Genomic DNA, 15,657 nt, shown 5'->3' with positions numbered 1-15,657 from the left:
AAACTAACCCTCCTCATGGTGCAGCACTCTCTCAGTGCAGCACTGTCTCAGGTGTGGAGTTTGAACCCCAAACCTCTGACACCAATCTAGAGTACTATGTGCTGAGCCTCAGCTGATTTTAGATGTTGCCCCTTGATCTAATACAAAACCCATCAACTCTAAACCAGGGGCTTTAAGGGACCACATTTTTCCCTTGTAGGCAATAAACTGCAATGGAAGTTGGACACTGCTATATAGCTAAAATACCAAGACAGGTTTGCAACTTAAATCAAACAGTGCACATTTTTAGCTGTAAAAGACTATGTTGCTTTGGGGCAGCAAGATGGCTACATCATTGAGACAACGTGACACTAGGAACTATTGAGTTGAGGAAAATGGTCTGAAAACAGCCCTCAGATTGGTCCACCTGCAGTTTGTTACAGACTTTTGAGGGCAGTGCAACCAGCAACATGCAAAGCCAGCAAACAGGAAACATTTCACTTCCTCTTCTCTGTGTGTGAAATAACAACATACCTTGAGACTCAAAAAAAAAGAACTCTGACACAAGAAAAGACCTAGAACCACCTGAACTCATGTCATCATTGCTAAAATAAAAAGAAGTGTGAGAAATAACTCTCCATCTTGTGGTCTGGACTTTGGATCTACAAAATTTGTTTTCCCCGTCTTTATACTTCTATCCATGAGTTTTTTTTTGTCAAACCATCTGTCTTTGATTTGTCTTTTTTGTGTATGTGTTTGTGTGTGTATGTTTGTTAGAGTTTTTTTTCAGGTCATGCCAGGGATCATCCTCGTGATCTTTTTCTCTCTGCCATTTGTTGAAGAATAAGTTTGTTTATGATAGAGTTATTTTCTCACTAATGACCAAATCTGGTGTTAAACTTGAAAGGGTTCAGACAAGATTTACAAGGATGTTGCCAGGGTTGGAGGGTTTGAGCTATAGGAGAAGTTTAATAGGCTGGTGCAAATTTCCCTGGAGCATCAGAAGCTGAGGGGTGATTTTATAAAGGTGCATAAAATCATGAGGGGCATGGATAGGGTGAATAGCCAAGGTCTTTTTCCCCAGGGTAGGGGAGTCCAAAACTAGAGGACATAGGTTTAAGGTGAGAGAGAAAAGATTTAAAAGAGACCTCAGGGACAACTTTTTCACACAGAGGGTGGTGTGTGTATGGAATAAATTGCCAGAGGAAGTGGTGGGGGCTGGTACAATTACAACATTTAAAAGGCATCTGCATGGGTACATGAATAGGTAGGGCTTAGAGGGATATGGGCCAAATGCTGGCAAATGGGACTAGATTAATTTAGGATATCTGGTCGGCATGGACGAGTTGGAGCAAAGGGTCTGTTTCTGTGCTTACATCTCTATGACTCTTAGACTCTACTGTGAGCAGTTTTGATTCCCTTATTTAAGGAAAGATCGTTGTTTCATTGGAGACAGTTCAGCAGCAGTTCACTAGGATGATCCCTGGTATAAAGGGATTGTCTTATGAGCAAAGATTAAACAGGTTGGGATTCTACTCACTGGAATTTAGAGGAATGAGAGGTGATCTCATTAAAACTTATTGAATTTATAATGGGCTTGACAGGGTAAATGCTGAGAGGATGGTTCCCCTCATCGGGACTCTAGGACCATATGGCATAGTCTCAAAATTTGGGGGCACCAATTTAAGACTCAGCTTAGGAGGAATTTCTCTTCTCAGAGAGTTGAGAGTCTTTGAAGAGCTGCAGGGGCAGCGTCCTTGTGTATGTTTAAGGCTGAGATAGGTAGATTCTTGATCAGTCCAGGAATCCAGGGTAAAGGGGAGAAGACAGTAAAGTGGATGTGAGGAATGTTGGATCAGCCATGATCCTATTGGATGGCACAGCAGGCTTGAGGGCTTGAATGGCCTTCTCCTGTTCCTATTTCTTATGGAATTACTTCCATCCTGAATAGCAATCGTCGTAGGAATTTTTCAAATTGGTGGTTTAATTAGGTAGTTACACATTTGTGATAGTTTGTGGAACAGTGGGGCTTGATTGTCAGCACATGCTTCCCAGTTGAGTGGTAGAAAACACAATCTTATCAGGGTCCCGTTTCTAGCTGCTCCCTAACAACTAGTTAGTTTGTCCCTTGCTGGTTCCATGCCTGTAGCAAAGTGCATGCCGATAAACTTCAGGTGAAGGTGAGGAATTGGAGATCAAGGGCCACATCAGCTGTCACCATTCAATTTGGGAGCAGACCAAAAGCTAAAGGGACTGTACAAAGCATAGTAAATACATAGGGGCAGGACAGAGGTGTTGGTGGGGTCAGGGCAAGAGATATGATGGAAGAGGAGAAAGTTGGAAGAACACCAAAAGTGATGGAACCAGAGCGGTGTGTGTATAATGTACCCTTCTCTGTTGTAGGCTAGTGCAATTCCTTGGAGAAAGCAGTTTCTACTCCATATCTTTTCAGACCAGCATGAAGTGAATTACACTGCAGATCTAGCCTGATAAATATATCAGCTGTTTACTCATGCTTTTGTAATGTGAAATCAGTGTTGGAAATGATGAATCTGTTCTCAATTTTTTTGAACTTGTGTCGACACGCAGGATCACTCAATACTAATTGAGGGAAGGGGGATGTTGACTGAGACCTCAGCTGACTGCAGTGGTCCCTGTGACCCTCAGTATCAGCTCTGTTCAATTCTCAGTGAAAGATGAGGACAGAAGCTGCCAATGCACCATCTTGGATTCCTCCATCTCAGTTGATCAGAAATAAAAGAACAGCATTTGAAGTTGATTCTCATACAAAAAGTCTTGAATGTTCTTTCAGCCAGTTTGGCGTCTTTGTATCTTGGCTAAGGCTCAGTGAATGACATTGCCTTTGGTTTTGTTTTCCATAGACAAGGCTCCAGTCATTATATTGACTTAATCTCCTCTTTGATCTGTCCAATCAGCATTCGAGACAGCACAATTCCTCCGATCTGCAACAACATATCAGAGGAATATTTAACTTCCTGAAAAAATACAATTTCACCCATTGAACCCAAGCCTTCCACATACACACCACTTCAATTCACCTGATGCTCCAGTTGGTAGCCTAAGTCACATCAATGCATTTTATGGTTAAATGTAGGTCTCCCTTGTTGCCCTCGTTGTCATTAAACCTTGCCCTATATACTGGAGAGGAGGTCCTGAGAATGCCCCCTAGAATTGGGAGTTTCTACGGATTTCCAGTTTCCTGAGGGTGTGAGACTTTCTGGGGGAGGTGGGGGTTGAGAATTTTTCTGGTAGTGTGAGGGTTTTTGGGGGAAATAGGAGACTGAGAGTTCCAGACTGTGTTGTTCGATAGTTTCCTGCAGGTAGAAATTGTAGGCACTTACAAGGGGCCTGGTACTTTCTTAGGGGATCGCAAGATTTCAAAGCGTTTGTAGTTGCCTGGGGGTTCAGAAGTTTGCTGGAGATTGAATATTATTTGGGGATGTGAGCATTTGCCCGAGATATGAGAGATTCGTGGAAGTTTGGTAGTCTTTTGGGATTTAACGGTTTCACAAGGGATGCAAAATTTCCTGGTGGCTCGTAGCTTCCTGGAGTTAGAAAGTTCACTGGGGTTTGGAGCCTGGGGAATTGCCACAGTGAATATATACACACATTATTTTCCAAAGAGAGGGAGTGCAGTGGAGGGTCACTGGGCTGATGCCTGAAAATGACAGGACTGTACTATGAAGAAAGATTGGTTGGAATAGACCAATGGTGTTAGAGGCAAGGTGCTAGCATGGATAGGAGATTGGCTGTCTGGCTTAGAAGGAAGAGAATAAATAAGACCATACGACCTAAGACACAGGAGCAGAAATTAGACCATTCAGCCCATCGAGTCTGCTCTGCCATTCAATCATGGCTGATAAGTTCCTCAACCCCATTCTCCCGTTTTCTCCCCGTAACCTTTGATAATCAAGAACCTATCTACCTCAGTCTTAAATGTACTCAATGACCCGGCCTCCACAGCCTTCTGTGCCAGTAAATTCCATAGATTCACCACTCTCTGGCTGAAGAAGTTTCTCCTTATCTCCGTTCTAAAAGGTCTTCCCTTTACTCAAAGGCTGTGCCCTCAGGTCCTGGTCTCTCCTACCAATGGAAGTATCTTCCCAACATCCACTCTGTCCAGACCATTCAGTATTCTGTAAGTTTCAATTAGATCCCCCCTCATCCTTCTAAACTCCAATGAGTATAGTCCCAGAGTCCTCAAACGTTCCTCATATGTTAAGCTTTCCATTCCTGGGACTACTCTAGTGAACCTCCTCTGAACCCACTCCAGGGCCAGTACATTCTTCCTGAGATATGGGGCCCAAAACTGAACGCAATACTCCAACTGTGTCCTGACCAGAGCCTTATAAAGCCTCAGTAGTACATCCCTGCTTTTATATTCAAGTCCTCTCAAAATAAATGCCAACATTGCATTTGCCTTCCTGACTATTGACTCAACCTGCAAGTTTACCTTGAGAGAATCCTGGACTAGAATTCCCAAGTCTCTTTGCACTTCAGACTTCTGAATTTTCTCTCCATTTAGAAAATAGTCCATGCTTTTATTCTTCTTACCAAAGTACATGACCTCACACTTTCCCACGTTGTAGTCCATCTGCCACGTTTTTGCGCACTCTCCTAACCTGTCCAAGTCCTTCTGCAGCCTCCCCACCTCCTCAATACTACCTGTCCCTCCACCTATCTTTGTATCGTCTGCAAACTTAGCCAGAATGCCCACAGTTCCTTCATCTAGATCATTAATGTATAAAGTGAAAAGTTGTGATCCCAACACTGACCTTTGCGGAACTCCACTTGTCACCGGCTGCCATCCTGAGAAAGATCCTTTTATCCCCACTCTGTGCTTTCTGCCAGACAGCTAATCTCCTATCCATGCTAGCACCTTGCCTCTAACACCATGGGCCCTTATCTTACTCAGCAGCCTCCTGTGCGGCACCTTGTCAAAGGCCTTCTTAAAGTCCAGGTAGATAACATCCATTGGCTCTCCTTGGTCTACCCTGCTCATTACTTCCTCAAAGAATTCTAGCAGATTTGTCAGGCATGACCTCCCTTTGATGAAGCCATGCTGACTTTGCCCTATTTTACCTTACACTTCCAAATATTCAGAAATCTGATAGAAAGGTATAAAGTTCTAACAATACTGGACAGACTAGATGCAGGGAGGATGTTTCCCCTGGTTGGGGAGTCTAGAACCAGGGGACACAGTCCCAGGATATGGGGTAGAGTACTTAGCACTGAAATGGGGAAAAAAATGCGTTACTCAATGGGCAGTGAGTCTCTACAATTCTCTACCACAGAAAGGTATGGAGGCCAAGTCATTGAGTATATTCAAGAAAAAGATTCATAATTTTTTTAGATACTAGAGGCATCAAAAGGTGTGGGGAGGAAGCAGGAATATGGCATTGAGATAAAGAATCAGCCATGATCATATTGAATAGCGGAGCTGGCTCGAAGGAACAAATAGCCTAATCTTGGTCCTATTTTTTCTATGAGCTGTGCTGCTTCCTTCCAGCTGGTTCCAGCTGTTGTATTAACAGGTCTCTTGATGCCCTCTTCCATCATTCCATTTTCCTCTACCAGCAGCCCAGCCTAACCTGAATGAGAATACTTCGATCAGTCTGCTGTTTGTACCTGTATGAGCCATGGCTAAAGCAAAGACAGAGAAATACAGACACATGCAGCTATATATGAGTGGTCCCATCCATACAAAGAGTGCCTACCTGTGGCAGTGCCAGCCCAAGGACAATGCCCCCCACCAGCACCAGGTGACTTTCTATCCAGATCGCTGCCTTGTCAGCACAGCCCACCGGGTGCAGGAATTTAGAAGCTTCCAGTTGGTTTAGCGATTGTTTACCAAAGCCGCACATTGTATTGATCACTGACTGGAGGCAGAGGGAGATGATAAGGAACAAATAAAGCAGGTGACAGACATTTTCACAGTGGTGTGCCTGGGGGCCCCAACGTGCAGCTGGAGAATGGGGGTGAGGGGGCAAATCTCCCAGCAGGCATTACTAATCTCAGGTACACCTGAACAGGTTAATGGCTATTAAACTGGAGCTGACTTTGGAAAAGTGCTATTCTCAAGCATGTAGTATTTCAATCCACTGGTCACTCTGGTGGATTTACAAGGTCAGAATCACTAAAACTGTAGAAATAAACTTTTATCCAACTCAAGCACCTAACATCCAAATCAAGTCCAGTGTAAAAGCAAAACATGTTCCTGTGGTGAAGTGGTAGGGTCCCTACCAGAAACCCCAGGCTCAGGTCCCGCTTACTCCAGAGGTGTGTCATAACATTTATGATATTTTGACTTAAAATATACAAAAGCAAAACAGTGATTGCTGGAGATCTGACATCAAAACAAAAAAATGCCACAAATAATCAGCAAGTCACATAGCATCTGTGGAGAGAGACAGAGTTAACATTTCAATCTGTGACCTATCAACTGAAGAATTCTTTAAACTTGCGCCTTTAAATAATAACTGAGGCAAAATAACCGAGCTGTCATCTCCAAGAATCAAACCCAGCAACACTCAGAGACTGGGAGATGGGTTAAAAACATTTTATTTTAAAAAAATGCTGTGCCTTTTCTTTTTTTCTTCATTTTCTGCTATTATATTCCACGCTTTGGTTTATTTTTCTGTGTTTTAAGATGGCACTGGAGATTGGTGAACTAGACAACACTTTTCACAGTATTTTGTAATGAGATACACATGACAATAAATAAATCAAATCTAATATCTCGAATGGCTTACCTCACCAGGTATCAGTGTGCAGCAGGAGTAAGGCACACCACAGCGTTCAGGGCTGGGATTGTTAGGGGTACAGTTGAAATACATGTTCTTTGACCAATCTTTGTAGCTGTTCCAACCACAGCATTGAAACTGTGAGAAGGTAAAGGAAGGTAGATTTTACAGGCTGTCCATTATCTTAAGATCGTCATTAACACTATTTCAATAAACATTTCTGTGTGCATATATTACAAATATATATCTATATTAACAGCAGTTAAAAAAGCTGCAAGGTAAAAGCATTATGAACACGTGCATAAACATATGTCTAATAGACTGCACGTAACAGAGTCACTATTTCCAACCAGGATGGAGGTGATTACACTGTGTCTCTATTCTTTCACAGGTTGAGGGTGTTTCTGGCATTTATTGCCCATTCCTGCCTCACCTTAAACTGAGTGACCTGTCAAGCCATGTGAGAGGGTACATTATAGTCAAAGACATTACTATGGATCTGGAGCTTCATGCAGGCCATGTCAGTAGAAGGAGGAATGGAGACAGGTGAAAAGGAAAGTTGAAGATGGCAAGAAGAATGGTCAGAGAAGGGGAGAAGGAGGGTCAGAAACGGGGAGAGGAAGGGTCAGAGACTAGGGGAGGAAAGGTCAGAGACAGGGAAAAGGAGGGTCAAAGACAAGGAGAAGGTTAGAAACAGGAAGAAGGGTCTGAGATAGTGAAACTAGATTATAAGATGGTACAGCCACTGTAACCTGCTCCAGAGGTAGACAGGAGACAGGAACTGAAAGACACTATTGATGGTAGACACAAGAAGTGGTGAAATGGGAGTGAAAACACCACCAGGGAAATTATCATCATTTTAGAGAAGAAAGCCAGCTTATTGAAGGTATTGCATCATATGGGTTGTTTGTGAAACTATGATGGGTTCGATAGTGCAGCGATTCACTCATTTTGTAAAGAGTAAGGGAGAACAAGACAAAGCACTGAAGAACTGATTGGATCGAACCAGGTTGGGCAGCAACCTGGATTGGAAATATTCAGGATTTAAGGGCACATCCTCCTGTTTCTTTGTTTGTAAATATTCATATAGCCTGTAACTGTTTGAATTTTAGAATCTATGAATGTAATGTAGGCTATTTTCAACTATTGCTTTCTGTGTGAGAAGCAGCAAGGACCAAGTGAGATCATTGGGATCTCTTTTGGACTAGAGGTGACCTGTACAAGAGGGACGGGTTGCACTTGAACTGGAGGGGGTCCAGTATCCTCGTGGGGAGATTTTCTGGAGTTACCCGCAAGAGTTAAACTAGTTTGGCTGGGAGTTGGCGGGGGGGGGGGGGAGGGGTTGGTGGGGGGGGTGGGTGGGACTCTGAATAAGAGAGGGGCCATCAAGAAGTCAGGGGAAAATACGTTAGCCACCGAGAGCAAGTTTACTATTCAGGATCACCAGGGGCAGAGTAAAGGAGGGAAAAGACTTCTGGTTTAAAATGCATTTATTTCAATGCATGAGACCTGACTGGTAAGACAGATGAACTCAGAGCATGGATTGGCTCTGGGGACTGGAATATTATAGCCATAACAGAAACATGGCTGAGAGAAGGGCAGGGCTGGCAGCTCAATGTTCCAGGATACAGAAGATATAGGCGTGATAGGAGTACAAGTAAGCAAGGAGGGGTGTTGCCCTTTTTGATAAGGGAGGACATAACAACAGTGCTTAGAGAGGATAATCTTAAGGAATCATCAAATGAAGCCATATGGTTAGAACGTAGAAACAAGAAGGGGACGGTCACTCTGTTGGGACTGTATTATAGACGCCCAAATTAGCCAGCGGGTACTAGAGGAGCAGATGTTCAAACAGATTGCAGATACCTGGAGTAATAACAGAGTTGTATTAGTTAAAAGATTTTAATTTCCCCTGTACTGACTCGGCCACCCAGAGTGTAAAAGGCCCGGACGGAGTAGAATTTGTGAAATGTGTCCAAGAAAGTTTTCAAAATCACTATGCAGGGGGCCCTACTCTGGAGGGTGCAACACTGGACCTCATCTTAGGAAATGAGATCGGGAAAGTGACTGAAGTGTCAGTCAGAGGGCAGTGTGGGTCCAGTGACCATAACTCTCTTAGTTTTAGCATAGTTAAGGAAAAAGATAGGACAGGTCCACAGGTTAAGGTGCTGAACTGGAGCAGGGCCAATTTTGGGGCCATTAGGCAGGATCTAGTAGAGATTGATTGGGTGAGTCTGTTTGAAGGAAAAGGAATGTCTGGCAAGTGGGAGGCTTTTGAAAGTGCGATTTCAAGAGTCCAGGGACAGTATGTCCCTGTTAGAGTGGAGGGAAAAGCTGGCAGGTTTATGGATCCCTGGCTGACAAGGGATATTGAGGCTCTGGTCAGGAAAAAGAAGAAGGCATACATTGGGTTCAAGCTATTGGGCTCAAGTGAATCCCTAGATCACTATAAAAAGTGTAGGAGCACACTTAGAGGGAAATGAGAAGAGCAAAAGAGGGTATGAGATGGATCTGGCAGATAAGGTTAAAGATAATTCCATTGGTTCTATAGCTATATTAAGAGTAAGAGGGTGGCTAGGGAGAGAATAGGTCCCCTTAAAGATCAGCATGGCCGTCTATGTATGGAGCCACAGGAGATGGGGGAGATTTTTAATGAATATTTCTCCTCAGTATTTGCTGAGGAGAGAATCATGGATGCTAAGGAAAGAAGGGAAACTAGTGGGGATGATTTGGACTACATACACATTACCAGAGAGGAGGTTTTTGTAGCCTTAAAGTGCATTAAGGTGGATAAATCTCTTGGGCCTGATCAAGTCCATCCTTGGATGATGTGGGAGGCTAGGGAAGAAATTGCAGAGGCCCTTGCAGAGATTTTTGCTTCATCTTTAGCCACTGGTGAAGTTCCAGACGACTGGAGGGTGGCTAATGTTGTTCCATTGTTTAAGAAACATAGCAAAGACAAGCCAGGGAACTACAGGCCAGTGAGCCTGACATCATTGGTAGGCAAGTTATTGGAGGGGATACTGAGGGACAGGGTCAACCAACATTTGGATAGTCAAGGTCTGATCAGGGATAGTCAGCATAGATTTGTGTGCGGGAAGTCATGTCTGACAAAAATTAAAGTTTTTCAAAGAGGTAACCAAGAGGATGTATAAGGATAGGGCAGTGGATGTTGTCTATATGGACTTTAGTAAGGCCTTTGACAAGGTCCCGCAAGGCAAGCTAGTCATGAAAGTTAGGTTGTATGGGATCCAGGGAGCGCTAGCTAATTGGATTCATAATTGGCTCGATGGTAGAAAGTAGAGGGTGATGGTTGGAGGTTGTTTCTCGGATTGGAGGCTTGTAACTAGCGGTGTGCCACAGGGGTCGATGCTGGGACCTTTGTTATTTGTTATTTACATAATTAATCTGGATTTGAATGTACAAGGCATGATTAGTAAGTTTGCAGATGATACAAAATTAGAAGGTATTATTGATAGCAAAGAAGATTATCAAAAATTACAGGGGGATCTTGATCAGATGGGGAAGTGGGCTGAGGATTGGCAAATGTAATTCAATACAGATAAGTGTGAGATGTTGCACTTTGGAAAGTCAAACCAAGGTAGGACTTATACAGTAATGGTAAGGTCCCAAGGAGTGTTGTGGAACAGAGGGACCCAGGGGTACACATACATAGTTCATTGAAGGCAGCATCACAGATGCACAGGGTGGTGAAGAAGGCATTTAGCATGCTGGCCTTCATCAGTCGAGGCGCTAAGTATAGGAGTTGAGACATTATGTTACAGTTGTTGGTGAAGCTGCACTTGGAGTATTATGTACAGCTTTGATCATCCTTTTGTAGGAAAATCATAATTAAACTGGAAAGTGTGCAAAGAAAATTTACGAGGATGTTGCCAGGACTAATAGGCCTGAGTTATAGGGAGAGGTTGGCCAGGATAGGGCTTTATTCCTTAGAATGTAGGAGAATGAGTGGTGACTTTATTGAGGTGTATGAAATCATGAGGGGCATAGATAGGATGAATGCATATAGTCTTTTTCCCAGGGATGGGGAATTGAAAACTAGAGGATGTAGGTTTAAGGTGAGAGGGGAAAGATTTAAGGAGGACCTGAGGAGCAACTTCTTCACACAGAGAGTGGTGCGTATAAGGAATGGGCTGCCAGAGAAAGTGGTTGAGGCAGGTACAAGAGCAACATTTAAAAAAACATTAGGATAGATACATGGATGGGAAGGGTTTAGAGGGATACGGACCAAATGCAAGCAATTGGAGCTAGCTGAGTGGGCACCATATTCAGCATGGACCAGTTTGGGCTGAAGGGCCTGTTTCCATGCTGTATTACTCTATGACTCTAAGTGGAAATCATCCCCAGTGAATCAATTAGAGTCCAGATAAAACACCACACAGAAAGAAATATACAGAAGATCAATGCTTTTATCTCAGTGAATGTAGTTGGAGCCATTACCTCTCTCTGGATGTAATCAATCAGATTCTGCAGGTCAATGTCATCTCTATAATGGACAATGGCTTTCTTGATAAATTTACTCACTGTGTCTTCAGCCTAGAAGGAGAACAAAAGATCAAAGTGATTGATGAGACAGAGTACAATGAAACAGTGCATTGAAATTTGGCACGGGGGGTTTATGTAGATGTGCCTTTGAATCTCAGAAGCAGCAATCCAGCTTCTTCAACAGCTCCAGCTGACTGGGACGTCTGCAGTTTCAAGTTAAAAGTCAAGTAGCAGTGTACGGGAACAGTTGATTCAACAAGGGGGCACTCTCAGCTCTGAGATAGAATGTCGGGAGTTTGAGGCCCACGCCAGACACTAAACCGCAAAATCTAGCCGGCATGTCGGTTTAGTGCTCTACTGTCAGAAGTGTTGTCTTTTAGAATCAATCATAGAATCCCTACAGTGTGGAAACAGGCCATTCGGCCCATCAAGTCCACACCAACCCTCCAAAGAGCATCAGACCCAGACCCATCCACCCACCATTTCCTTGTAACCCTGCATCTCCTATGGCCAACCCACCTAGCCTGCACATCTTTGGATAGTGGGAGGAAACCGGAGCACCCGGAGGAAACTCACGCAGACATGGGGAGAATGTGAAAGCTCCACACAAACAGTCACCTGAGGGTGGAATCGAACCCGGGTCTCTGGCGCCGTGAGACAGCAATGCTAACCTCTGAGCTACCAAGCCGGTCCAGATGAGACTTTAAATTGTTTGTAACATTTATGTATTTAGGTGTAACCTGCAGTGCCAAGGCATACAAGGTTTTGGCCAAATACTGGAAAATGGTATTAGAATAGTTAGGTGTTTGGTTTTGACTGGCGCAGACTTGATGGGCCGAAGGACTTTTTTCTGTGCTGTGAACCACTAGTACTAATAACAGCCAGATGGACCTCATAGAATATGAGTTCCCTGATTGGGGCTGACTGATCATCTCGGGGGTTTTGTTGGCTCTGAGAACTGGCTCTGAGGAAGACAAACCAGTGTCAAGTCCTATGCACGTGGAAATAAAGGTTGACTTAGTGACATGATAATGGCCTCTGTAGAGTTATTTCAACAATGACTATGAGATTTTGTCTGCCCACCACACCCCCCACCGACCCCACCCCTCACCCCCAACCCCACCCTGACCCCCTGCAATGTTCTCTAAGCTGCTTGGCTGTGCCTTTACACAGGCCCTCTGATGTTCCACAATAATCGCACATTGGCACACCTATTGCGCATAAACTTCTAAATCCAGAAATCACTGCCATGCTCGGGTCTAGGAAGCCTGTGTGGTCAGTAAGAAAATTAGAGGGAACAGTGACCCTTGCATTATGGCACAATGCTGTTTTGAAGAGCACAGAGTTCCAAGGGAAGATCAATACATCACATGTAATCTTCCACCTCCTTTCTTTCCAGACTATAAATGAGTTTAGATCATCATATTCCTCCTGAGGGACATCAGGAGGGTACCCTTGTTCTTCTTTGAATTAAATTTTTGGATCTCGATGTATCGTTTAACGTCTCATCCTAAAAGTGGCACATCCAGCAATGTAGCACTGCCTCAGTAGTGCATTGACAGGTCAGCTTAGAATAAGTGCTCAAGTCCAGAAATGTATTTTGATTCCTCCAACACTGAGGCTTGTTTGCAATGTGCTGAGTTGCAGAAAAAAAACACTTCCAATTCAGGTTACCAGACTGATTCCTGGGGTGGCAGGACTGATGGATGAGGAGGGATTGGATCAGTTAGGATTATGTTCACTGACATTTAAAAAAGTTAAGGGGGAGGGATTCTTATAGATACCTGTAAAATTCTAACAGGACGAGGCAGGGTAAATGCAGGAAAGATGTTCCTGATGACCAGAGAGTCCAGAACCAGGGGTCACAGTTTAAGGATACGGGGTAGGTCATTTAGGACTGAGATGAGGAGAAAGGTCTTCACTTAGAGAGTGAGGAGCCTGTGAAATTCTCTGCCACAGAATGCAGTTGAGACCAAAACATTGAATGTTTTCGAGAAGGAGTTAGATATAGTTCTTAGGGCTAAAGGGATCAAAGGATATGGGGAGAAAGTGGGAACGGGGGACTGAGTTGAATGATCAACCATGATCATATTGAATGGGTTGAGCAGTCTCGAGGGGCCGAATGGCTTCCTTGTCCTCCTATTTTCTATGTTACATGCTAGGTCCAAGCAGCTGGTTGAGGTAGTGATACCTCACTGAAGTGCCATCCTAGAGTGTGTACATAAAGCCGAGAACAGGACTGAACCGTCAACTCATTGGCATACATGTGAGAGCATGCAATGATTAGGCGTGAGCTGACACCTGTTATAAAACACCAAAGTTAGCTGCTATCATCCATTGCTCCTATCCAGGGATTCCTGCTGGAAGTACATTTGTGTGCAGAGGATTGAACTCTGCTGTGACAACCCCCATGCAAATGCTGCATCAGTACTCATTCTGTATAAGATCAAAATTTTCCTCAATTGTTTGTTCTGATCGCAAGATAACTCATTACATAGATCTGAAATATGTAGAATTTGCAGAACAGGTCAATTGCTCCAAGAGATCTATGCTGGTGGTCATGTCCCCCTTTAAGCTTTTAATCACTATTTCATCTAACCGTATCAATGTGCTCTTCCTCTCACTTCTCCAGTGTCCTTCCAGTCTCCATTAAATGCATCTATATCATTCACTACAGCCAATCACTGTGGAAGTGGGTCCACATTCTAGCCACTCTCTGGGTAAAGACATTTCTCTAGAATTTGCCATTGCATTTATCAATAACCACCCCCAGTTGTGGATTCCACCCACAAGTGGAAATATCTTCTGTATAATTACCCTTTTAAACATCTTGATAACATTTGAAAACCTACCTCAGCTTCCTCTCTTCTAGAGAATGTCCAACCTTTCCATTTTCTATCAATTATAGATGGTAAATGAATCAGGAAAGACACACAGTTTTGGTTAAGAGCTTAGTGCGGAGTATGATGAAACAAATCTATGAGACCCTTTCTTCAGATGAGAACTGAGGCAGGATAGCTGCAGTTATTGAGCGTGAGATTTTTCATGCATCCCTCAGAAAAAGTGAGGCATGGAATACAATGTCATTGAACTCAAAGGGCACTTAGAAAACATTTGACTGCCCATATTAGTCAGTCCACCCCTAGATTTGGGATGGACGCACTACTTTCCTGTTCCCTCTGGAAATACCTTGTCTGAATAGACGAATCCCAGGACTCCGACAGCCAACTGTACCAAGAATAGGATGGTCAAGCTCACCGAAAACTGTGAAGAAAATAAGCCAAGACAAAGCTGTGTTTGTGATATAACAATGAGAGTAATACTGACTATTGTTAAGGCAAATGACTTAGTAATCTCTCTGCTGTCCTGATACACCAACAGTTTTAACAGCTACTGACAGACCTTGTGGAGAATTGTGGAACTGGCTCAGAAAGTTATGCTATCTGCAATGAATTAGACAACTGTGGGATTTTAAATGGTCACGCATTATGGGGCATATATTGGTGTTACTCAGAAAAAAAACCTCCATCATGTATTGTAACATTGATCTGAAATCTTCCCTTTCTGCTTGGTGGGGTACGGTTGGCACAAAAGGCTGGGAAAATATCATAACTATCAATCTGTGGAATATGCTTGTCGTCAAAATCCATATCAAAATCAAAACCTCCTGGTGTTTATGCAATGTATTTTGCTCCAGGTTATGCACTTTGGCAGGAAGAATAAAAGAGCTGATTATTACTTAGATTGGAAAAGACCGCAGAAAACTACAGCACAGAAGGATTTGAGGGTCCTTGTGCAAGCATCACAAAAAACCAGCTTCCAAGTTCAGTGGGTAACAGGGAAGGCAAATGGAATGTAGGCCTTTAATTTCAAAGGGAATGGAATGCAAAACCAGGAGGGTTTGCTAAAACTATACAAGGCACTATTCAGACCACAGTTCGAATACTATGAACAGTTTTGGTCCCTTTATCTAAGGAAAGATATACTGGCATTGGAAACAGTCCAGAGAACGTTCACTTAGTTTATTCTGGTTATAGGTGGATTTTTTTTTTGAGGAAAGGCTGAGTAGGTTGGGCTTATACTCATTAGTGTTCAGAAGAATGAGTGGCGACCTTATTGAAACATGTAAGATTCTTCGGGGGCTTGACAGACTAGATACTGAGAGGTTGGTTTCCCCTTGAGGGAGAGTCTAGAACCAGAGGGCGTAACCTCAGAATAAGAGGTCACCCATTTAAGGAAGAGATGAGGAGGAATTCTTTTCATTCCAATGGTAGTGAATCTATGGGATTCTTTACCGCAGAGGCCTGGTGAGGTTGGGATCATTTATGTCTTCCCAAGAGGACAGACGTGGCCTTGGTTTAATGTCTCATCTGAAAGATAGCAGGGTAGAGATGAAACATAGATAGTA

The 15,657-nt window shown here is 43.4% G+C and overlaps 1 protein-coding gene across 1 annotated transcript in view; it reads right to left on the bottom strand.

The window, feature by feature from the left end:
• Positions 1 to 1,506: 1,506 nt before the first annotated feature.
• tspan33b (tetraspanin 33b) overlaps positions 1,507 to 15,657 on the bottom strand; it is a 31,767-nt gene continuing 17,616 nt past the window's right edge. The window contains exons 4-8 of the mRNA XM_048601132.1: positions 14,439 to 14,513; positions 11,205 to 11,300; positions 6,753 to 6,881; positions 5,718 to 5,879; positions 1,507 to 2,942 (exon numbers count right to left, since the gene is read on the bottom strand). Of these exons, the coding sequence (XP_048457089.1) occupies positions 2,877 to 2,942; positions 5,718 to 5,879; positions 6,753 to 6,881; positions 11,205 to 11,300; positions 14,439 to 14,513 (528 nt within the window). The 3' untranslated portion in view covers positions 1,507 to 2,876. The remainder of the gene's footprint in view (positions 2,943 to 5,717; positions 5,880 to 6,752; positions 6,882 to 11,204; positions 11,301 to 14,438; positions 14,514 to 15,657) is intronic.

The sequence above is a fragment of the Rhincodon typus genome, chromosome 9, assembly GCF_021869965.1.
Source record: "Rhincodon typus isolate 14 chromosome 9, sRhiTyp1.1, whole genome shotgun sequence".
In the NCBI taxonomy this organism is placed as follows: Eukaryota; Metazoa; Chordata; class Chondrichthyes; order Orectolobiformes; family Rhincodontidae; genus Rhincodon; species Rhincodon typus.
The sequence above is the reverse complement of the archived record's forward strand: the minus strand, read 5'-3'. Positions and strand labels throughout refer to the sequence as shown.